This window comes from Enhydra lutris, unplaced genomic scaffold (assembly GCF_002288905.1).
Source record: "Enhydra lutris kenyoni isolate GAN:26980312 unplaced genomic scaffold, ASM228890v2 scaffoldscaffold1, whole genome shotgun sequence".
Taxonomy (NCBI): Eukaryota; Metazoa; Chordata; class Mammalia; order Carnivora; family Mustelidae; genus Enhydra; species Enhydra lutris.
The window spans coordinates 66582544-66592320 of NW_019154085.1; the positions used below are offsets into that span (position 1 = coordinate 66582544).

General features: G+C 38.7%; 1 protein-coding gene across 1 annotated transcript in view; it reads left to right on the forward strand.

Annotated features, from left to right (window-relative positions):
* The first annotated feature begins 1075 nt into the window (after window positions 1-1075).
* The window catches only part of LOC111141031 (Sjogren syndrome antigen B), a 12835-nt gene continuing 4133 nt past the window's right edge, over window positions 1076-9777 (forward strand). Inside the window, exons 1-6 of the mRNA XM_022493390.1 lie at window positions 1076-1220; window positions 2941-3015; window positions 7397-7500; window positions 7804-7978; window positions 8871-8978; window positions 9084-9184. Coding sequence (XP_022349098.1) covers window positions 2950-3015; window positions 7397-7500; window positions 7804-7978; window positions 8871-8978; window positions 9084-9184 — 554 coding nt within the window. The 5' untranslated portion in view covers window positions 1076-1220; window positions 2941-2949. The remainder of the gene's footprint in view (window positions 1221-2940; window positions 3016-7396; window positions 7501-7803; window positions 7979-8870; window positions 8979-9083; window positions 9185-9777) is intronic.

Sequence of the window (9777 nt, forward strand, 5' to 3'; positions counted from 1 at the left end):
TGTGTGTTTTTACAATACCCATATTCTCACTGATTTGATCAAAAAGTAAATTAACTTTTTAATTAAGTCTGGCAGAAAGTAGAGATTAGATAAGCATTTGTTGAGTAAATAAAAGAACCTGATTAATTTGAATTTAAATTACCTGAGTGTAATCATTTTTTCTCATTGGCTTGATGCAATGTATGGATTCAATCTATAACAGGATATTTTCCCCCAATAAATACATTTGATCTGTTTTGGACTCCCAAAAAGCCTTGAGATCACTTAAAAGGCTATTTCACCAATATCACTTCACATTTTCAAGAAAACTAAGGGAAAAATAGATTATCTCACCACAAGAAAAAAAATCCTCTAAATTAAGTGACTAAATTATCGTGCAAAAAGTATACTAATAGAAAAGGGCCCTAGCAGAGGCAATAGATTTCTTCACTAGGTAGCATTTTGGACTTCTAAAATCATGTTTTTTTGTTTTAAATTAATGTCATCTGCTCCTCTTGTTATTTGCAGTTCCCAGCAAGGTACATGTTGCATCACGTTTAGTGCTCACAACAACTGTAGGAAGACAGGGGTAGTTCTCAATGGCCCCAGTTTATACATAAGGAATAGAGAAGTTTAGTAACTTGCCGTATGTCATAGCCTGTAAACAGGCAAGCCGTTATTTGAACACAGGCAATCAGATTCCGGATTCCCAGCTCATAAACGCTCTATTGTTTTCTCAACTCTTTAAGATTTCTGAATCCCAAAAAACGTCACTTGCCATTTTTTTTGAGAACTATCACAACACTATGTAGTCTACATATATATATAAGGATCATTAAGACAATTTTTTTTTTGAAAAGTATAATCTGAAAAAAAGCCAAATACTTCATATGCACGAAAAGCCCAAGTAAGTTCTGGAGATACAAAGGCGGTCCAGAATTGCTTAACAATGAATACTTAACCTAACTCTCCCAAACGCCCCGCGGGACGCTTAAACCCTACCTCTTCAGCGTGAGGGCGGGACTCCGCGGGCCGTGGGAGTCCGCGGCCGGCGCGCAAGCTCCTAGCGCTGTGTCGGCTCCAGCCTAACCGAAGCTCCGCCCACCCGGGCCGCGAGGGCTGCCGGGACGGCCCCCATCTTCCTCACGCACTGTAGGCCCCCGGCGGCGCTGGGAAGTGGAGACGTTGTTGTCGTTGTTAGTGTTTGTGCGGCGTGGCTTTGTGGTACCGGGACCTTAAAGGTGAGCAACTCCTGGTGGCTAAGGGGAAGAAGTACAAAAGGTTCTGCTTTGAGTGGCAGCGGCGCGTTCCATTTCCTTGTTGCCTCACGCCGGTGCGTCCACTCCTCGCCGTCCGCATGTTCCGGGCGAGCGCCGCGTGGGCCGCAGCCCGGGGCGGCGCGCTGGGCTGGGAGCGGAGGGGCACCGGCCGGGGCGAGGGGCAGACCTGGTCTCCAAGAGGAATGCAGGGGCGGGCTTTCCCCGCACGAGGCTGGGGCCCAAGCGAGCCAGTGGTTGCTTTGGAACTGGGCTCTGGCGGGTCCTTTGGACGGAGGCTGTCCGCATCCCTTCTGTGTCGTTAAGACTTCCTACTTCCACTGCCTTCTGGAGTCGCGGGGAGCAGACGTTTGGGGCTACTGGTTAAGTTTCTGAGGTGGTTAGAGGTGGTTAATTGCCCGAGGCTTCCTTGGATCCTGTGGGACAAACTGGAGGTCGGGGATTGGTGGGGCCGCAGGTGTTCCTCTGGCGTCTCTCTAGGGTTTTTAGTGTCCCTTATTCACTGATGTCAGGGATTCTGTGCGAAGGGAGAAAGTGTAGGTAATATTTCACTTCTGGTTGTACACTCTGGAAAAGTATCACATGAGACGAAGTTCCAAAATTGGGTAGGCCAGAGAAGTCTTGTACGGACCAAACAGTTCTTTTTCTCACCCTTTGCTTTGTAAGGGGCCCTAGATCATGGTAACGATTTAGGGACGTCGGTTGTGGTCGACAGTGCGTAAGATTGAATAAGTTTTGTAGTGGGTTGGCACCACACAAATTCCTATTACAAGAGCTTCCAGTGTGCGTCCAGGTTATTGCATAGCAATTACAACTTAGAAAGCGATACTTCCAAGAAGTACACCAAAGATGGTTCACTACAGTCAACTAATGGCAGGTTCCCTGATGAGTTCTTACGAATATACTTTTGTAAATGTGGCTCACTGGAAAATTTCATAGAGCACTAGAGGCAAGTGATTTGAAATCCGAAAACTTCTGTTGTGATGCTTAGCAAACCAGTCTCACCACCTTACTTTTTCCTGCAACGCTAATGTCAGGGATGTGAAACAAGAAACTGGCTGTAAGGTTAACCAGTATATAGGTGAATTAGGAGACAGACCCTCAGCTTAACATGAATTTAGTGTCCCCGGACTCTTAAATTATTTTCATATGTTCCTTAACATACAGCATTTAATCTAACCCTGATGGTTATATTTGATTTTTTTTTTCATCCTGAAGTTATGATACTTAATCTTTGCTGATAACAAGGTTTTGGTAAGTCAGTGACTAATTTTAAAAGAAATGCAATCCACAGGAAACAAATAAGACTGAGATGCATAGAAATATACTGACAGATGGTGATATGCTTATAGCTGGGATTGGTTGGTAAATAGTTGGAGTTTTTTGCTGAATGCTTTCTTTATCAGCTAAGTGAAGATAACTACTTGCTTTGTTTTAGAGATGGACCAGTGATTTACTGAAAAGGTTGCAGATTATCTATAGCTTTTCAGTTTTCCATTATGTAGTCCAACATTTTCATTGTTGACATTTGAGAATTGAGTAGAAAAATTGAACCTGTGAAATTAAAAATTCTTGATTTTTAAGAAAAGAATGTAATATCGATAATTTAAAAACATTCTTCTAATCTTGAGTGTTATGTAAAAATAATAATAACCTTTTTATGCCAATTTGGGAAAATTTACAGATAGCCACAATGGCTGAAAATGGTGATAATGAAAAAATGGCTGCTCTTGAGGCCAAAATCTGTCATCAAATTGAGGTATGGTTCTTATGATACTAAACTACAAAAATGTGCTCTTTGAAAGGATATGTAGAGCCTCAAAACAGATACAGAAGGAACATTTAATTTCACTGTAATGACCCTTTAAACATTTCGTGTAAAGTATTAAATATGTCTTTGATTCTTGTCTTTGATTCTTGAAATTAGATGGACTTAAAATACTATGCAGTTTTGTATTAGTGGAGCCAATTTATGAAAGCCAACACCTACAAACATTTCAAAAGGTAATACTATAGACTAGTGTTATCTTTTACCTTTTGGTTTTAATTTCCTAGTCTAAAAACTGAGGATAATAGTGATACTGTCCTCATAAGGTTGTTGGTGAAGATTACATTAGTTAATAAAATGTAAAGCATTCAGAAGAGTTCCTGGCATGTAATAATGTAAAATTTTTTGTAAAGTACCTTCCCTTGTTAAATAACACTTTGTCTGTTTGAAGGTCCTAATAGATTTTTCTGCCCAATTAAGCTGAGTTCTTGGCCATTATTACTTGTAATAGAGTATCTGTTTCACAGTCATCTGAGCATTTTTAGTATTGTATTTAAATGGAAGCTTTACAGTGTCAGTAATGGCTGCATGGGAAATTTTCATTTAATGTTTTCTGTTCTTACTGAGAACTTCAGATCATGTTATTTAGTGGTTTTTGCAGCTATCAGAACTTTTTTTTAAAGTTGCACTTCTCGGGACGCCTGGGTGGCTCAGTTGGTTAAGCAGCTGCCTTCAGCTCAGGTCATGATCCCAGCGTCCTGGGATCGAGTCCCGCATCGGGCTCCTTGTTCTGTGGGGAGCCTGCTTCTCCGTCTGCCTCTGCCTGCCACTCTGTCTGCCTGTGCTCGCTCACTCTCTCTCTCTCTCCGACAAATAAATAAATAAAATCTTAAAAAAAAAAAATAAAAAAAAGTTGCACTTCTTCGCCATTTAAAAAGTCCTGTGCTACAACTTTTTGTACTAATTTAATTATAATTGTGAAGAAAAATTTTTAATTAATTCAGTTTAATATTTAGAACAGTACAAAGCTATATATAGACAAAGTTAGTAATTTCCCTTCCATAATCTGCCACCTCAGATTCTACCCTCCTGAAGTAATCAAAGTCAAAAGCTTGATGAATACACTTTCACACTTCATGGTCAGTGCTCACACCAATATAATTTTTATTTTCTTCCCTTTCCCCCATCAAACATGGGATGCTTTTTTTTTTTTTTTTTAAGATTTTATTTTTAAGGGCGCCTGGGTGGCTCAGTGGGTTAATCCGCTGCCTTTGGCTCAGGTCATGATCTCGGGGTCCTGGGATCGAGTCCTGCATCGGGTTCTCTGCTCAGCGGGGAGCCTGCTTCTCTCTCTCTCTCTCTGCCTGCCTCTCTGCCTACTTGTGATCTCTGCCTGTCAAATAAATAAATAAAATCTTTAAAAAACAAAGAAAAAAATATTTTTAAGAAAGAGAGCATGGGAAGGGAGAGGTCAGAGGGAAAAGCAGACTCCCTGCCGAACAGGGAGCCAAATGTAGGACTCAGTCCTGGGACTCCAGGATCATGACCTGAGCCATGGCAGTTGCTTAACTGATGCGCCCTGAACATGGGATGCATTTTGGGAGAGTAAAGCTTTATGTCATTAGTAATTTACCCAATTCCCTATTTGATACGTAGGATATTTCTAATTTTTTAGCTGCAGTAGTTCCATGATGAATATGTATCTATCTGTATTTATTTAGTTTTAAAAATCAGCAAATCGTTATTTTTATTGGCATGTTTCCCTACTTTGGCCTTAAGATTAGCTTAACACAGAGAAGTTTAATTCACCATCCAATTTTACATTAGCATTTTCCTCTTTATTTTTTTAATTAATTTTTTAAATATAAATTCAATTAATTAGCATATAGTATATTATTAGTTTCAGAGGTAGAGTTCAGTGATTCATCAGTTGCATATAACGCCCTCCTTAATGTCCATCACCCAGTTACCCCATCCCTCCAGCAACCCTCAGTTTGTTTCCTATGGTTAACAGTCTCTTCTGGTTTGTCTCCCTCTCTGATTACATATTGTTTTATTTTTCCCTGTCTTCTCTATGCATCTCTGCTTTGTTTCTTAAATTCCGCATAGGAGTGCAATCATGACAATTGTCTTTCTCTGATTGACTTATTTTGCTTAGCATAATACCTTCTAGTTCCATTCATGTTGCAAATGGCAAGATTTCTTTTTTTTGATGGCTGAGTGGTATTCCATTATATATAATATACTACATCATTTTTATCCATTCATCCATCGATGGACATCTGGGCTCTTTCCATAGTTTGGCTGTTTGGACATTGCTGCTATGAACATCGGGGTGCAGGTGCCCCTTCAGATCACTACATTTCTATCTTGAGGGTAAATACCTACTAGCGTAATTGCTGGGTCAGAAGGTAGCTCTATTTTCAACTTTTTGAGGAACCTCCATACTGTTATCCAGAGTGGCTGCACCAGCTTGGAATTCCACCAACAGTGTTAAGAGGGTTCTCCTTTCTCCACATCCTTGCCAACATGTTATTTCCTGACTTGTTAATTTTAGCCATTCTGACTGGTATGAGGTGGTAACTCATTGTGGCTTCGATTTGTATTTCCCTGATGCCAAGTGATCTTGAGCACTTTTTCGTGTCTTTTGGCCATTTTTATGTCCTCTTTGGAGAAATGTCTGTTCATGTCTTCTTCTGCCTAGTTCTTGATTGGATTGTTTGTTTTTGGGGTGTTGAATTTGATAAGTTCTTTATAGATACTAGCCCTATATCTGATAAGACATTTGCAAATATCTTCTCCCATTCTGTTGATTGTCTTTTGGTTTTGTGGGCTGTTTCCTTTGCTGTGCAGAAGCTTTTTATCTTGATGAAGTCCAGATGGCTTATTTTTGCCTTAATTTCCCTTGCCTTTGGAAACAAGTCTCTTGCTGCAGCCGAACTCACAGAGGTTGCTGCTTGTGTTCTCTAGGATTTTGATGGATTCCTGTCTCACATTTAGGTCTTTCATCCATTTTGAGTCTGTTTTTGTGTATGGTGTAAGAAAATAGTCCAGTTTCATTCTTCTGCATGAGCTGTCCAATTCATGATGAATATCTTTATATATAAAATTTAGTAAACATGTGTACTGATTTAAGAGAAAATTCCTTAGAAAAAGATGTACCAACTCAAGGGGTATGCACATTTCAAAAACCTTTGATACTGATTGCCAGTTTACATCTCCACCTGCATGACCATTTCTCTGTGTTCAGGCCAATACTAGGTGTTCTTGTTTTTGTAATTTTTGCCAGTTTGTTAGGTGGAAATGGTATTTCATTGTTTTGTTGCATTTCTTTGACTAATAATGAAGTTGAACTTTTATATATTTATATTACATTCTTATTTTTAGTAATTTTTTAATGTCCTTTATCCATTTTTCTATTAGAATTTTCAGGTTTTTTTTTCCCTTCTCCCTTGATTTATAAGAATTGTTAACAAGGGGTACCTGGGTGGCTTAGCGGGTTAAGCCTCCACCTTTGGCTCAGGTCATGATCTCAGGGTCCTGGGATTGAGGCCCGCATCAGGCTCTCTGCTTAGCTGGGAGCCTGCTTCCCCCTCTTTCTCTGCCTGCCTCTCTGCCTACTTGTGATCTCTCTCTCTGTCAAATAAATCAATAAAATCTTAAAAAAAAAATGTGGGTGGGATTTTTCATAGTCACATGGCTGGGGATGCTACCCACATTTCTTCTACATTGGGTTGTCTGCTCAGAGGGGAGCCTGTTCCCACCCCCCCCTTCTCTGCTTACTTGTGATATCTCTCTCTCTCTCAAATAAATAAGTAAAATCTTTAAAAAAAAGTTGTTAACAAACTTCTTTGTTGTCTTTTACTTTGTATGTTACTTTTGGCATTCCAAATAGTCACACCTGAGTCTTTTCATGTATATTTTTGTTTTTGTCTTATTTGCTTTTATACTGAGTGAGTGTCTTTATGCTTAAATTAGATAAACGTTCACCTGTTTTTTTAATTTGTAAAAATTAGAGTAATTAATCAGTGTATTCCAGTTCTTTTTAACAGTCTGTTGTTTACAAAATGGTTTGAAACAAGAGGCTTCTCACATACTCAATTCTTAACTATGTTTTTGTTTTATTTAAGACTTGATAGTCTATTGACATTATCTGCTAATTATGTTGTTTCAGTAGTCAATTTTTAGTTTTACCTTTCTGCTAATTTGAATTATAAATGTTTCACTATCATGTACTTAGGAGAAAATGTTTGTTGGTTGTATTTTTTAAAGAATAGAACATGGTGATGTAATGGCAATGAAAAACTCCAGGATTGGAGTTAGTAAGTTAGTATTGTACAGTGCTCTGAAATATAATGTTATTATCTTGCAGTATTATTTTGGTGACTTCAATTTGCCACGAGACAAATTTTTAAAGGAACAGATCAAACTGGATGAAGGCTGGGTCCCTTTGGAGATAATGATAAAGTTCAATAGGTAAAAACCTTTTTTATTATTATTTTATTTATTATTATTTTTTAAGTTGGCTACATGCCCAGTATGGAGGCCAATACAGGGCTTGAACTCACAACCCTTATATCAGGACTGGAGCTGAGATTAAGAGTCAGATGCTTAACCAACTGAGCGATAGGGACGCCCCAGTAAAAATCTTTATAAAGTCATCTTTAGATTTAAAACAAACAAACAAACAAACAAAAACAAACAAAAAAAAAACTTGAGATTTTTCTGTAAACAAGTGCTACCACTAAGTTTTACAGTGCTTTTATATATATTTTACAGGTTAAACCGTCTAACAACAGACTTTAATGTGATAGTAGAAGCACTGAGTAAATCAAAAGCTGAACTCATGGAAATAAGTGAAGATAAAACTAAAATCAGAAGATCTCCAAGCAAACCCCTCCCTGAAGTGACTGATGAATATAAGAATGATGTAAAAAACAGATCTGTTTATATTGTAAGTGGGTCTTTAACATGTTTAATTATATCTTGAGTATCTTACTTAGAAAGAAACAGTAGAATGGATAAGAATAAGGACTCAGGAATCAGAGCTTTACCACTTACTGTGTGTTCTTGGGCAGCGCTCTTAAGCTGTCTAATCTTCATAAATGGGGATTGGTTTCTAGAACTTTTGTGAGAATTAATGAAAAATCCATATAACATACAAAATCTTGGGCATATTTTAAGCACCCAGTGCCTATCAGCTTTTTATTTGTCAATGGCTAAACTTGATAGTAATTTTCTTTAGCATATGAATTTTTTTTTTTTTTTTTTGGAAGGTCAAGCAAAGCTGTATTTTGCGCCAAGCATCAGGAAGCAGACCAACCGTCAAACAGACCGGTCGGTCCGGGCCGCCCCCAAAAGAGGACGACCTTAGCATATGAATTTTTTAAGTAGATTTTTTTATTCAGGAAAATTTAAAGCATGTAAAGGTAGACTGACTATATAATGTACCATTATCCAACCTCAGCAGTTAACACGATTGATCTGGTTTTATCTCCGCCCCAAGTGGGTTATTTTGAAGATTTTATTTATTTATTTGAGAGAGAGAGTGATGAGAGAGAATGAGAGAGAGAGAGAAGCAGGGGGAGGGGCAGAGGGAGAGATTCCCTGGACCCCAAGGATCATGACCTGAGCCAAAAGTAGATGTCTAACTGACCAAAGTGGATTACTTTGAAGCAAATTCCAAGTAAGTCACTTTAATTGCACTAAACATTTAAGAGACAGAGAGAGATAGATATAGATAGATGCATATATCCTGGTTTGGTTTCAAGACAAAATGAATTGGAATTTCTGATAAAATTATTTACCTGAGAAGGCATTTGTACATTTCTTTCTACTCTTCACAGAAAGGGTTCCCAACTGATGCAACCCTTGATGATATAAAAGAATGGTTAGAAGATAAAGGTCAAGTACTAAATATTCAGATGAGAAGAACATTACACAAAGCATTTAAGGTATGGTCGTAGGATGTTAGAATTTTCTGTATGATGTTACAACTTTTTCTAGTTGAAAAATATGTGGGACATTTTTTAAAAGAGTTTTTTCCCCCCTTTTAATAGGGATCAATTTTTGCTGTGTTTGATAGTATTGAATCTGCTAAGAAGTTTGTTGATACCCCTGGCCAGAAGTATAAAGACACAGACCTGCTAATACTTTTCAAGTAAGTCTTTATGCCGATATTTCTTTTGGCCACTTAGTTATATGGAATTGACACACTGGGATACAGAATATGGAATAGCAACCCCTGTAAGGACAGTACTTTTAATATCCTTGGGCATTCTTTGATAAACATTTGAAATTTGCCCAGTGGAAACTCCTAGTTCTTTGAGACCTTAAGGAAGTGGGTTTTTTGGTTTTGTTTAGTTTTTAAAGATTTTATTTATTTATTTGACAGAGACACACTAAGAGGGAATACAAATACGGGGAGTGGGAGAGGGGGAAGCAGGCATTCTGCTGAGCAGGGAGCCTTAATGCAGGGTTCGATCCCAGGACCCTGGGGTCATGACTTGAGCTGAAGGCAGACTCTTAACAACTGGGCCACCCAGGTGCCCCAAGGAAGTGTTTTTTTTGTTTTTTTTTTTTAAGATTTTTATTTATTTATTTGACAGGCAGAGATCACAAGTAGGCAGAGAGGCAGGCAGAGAGAGAGGAGGGAGCAGGCTCTCTGCTGAGCAGAGAGCCCGATGCGGGGCTCGATCCCAGGACCCCGGGATCATGACCTGAGCCGAAGGCAGAGGCTTAACCCACTGAGCC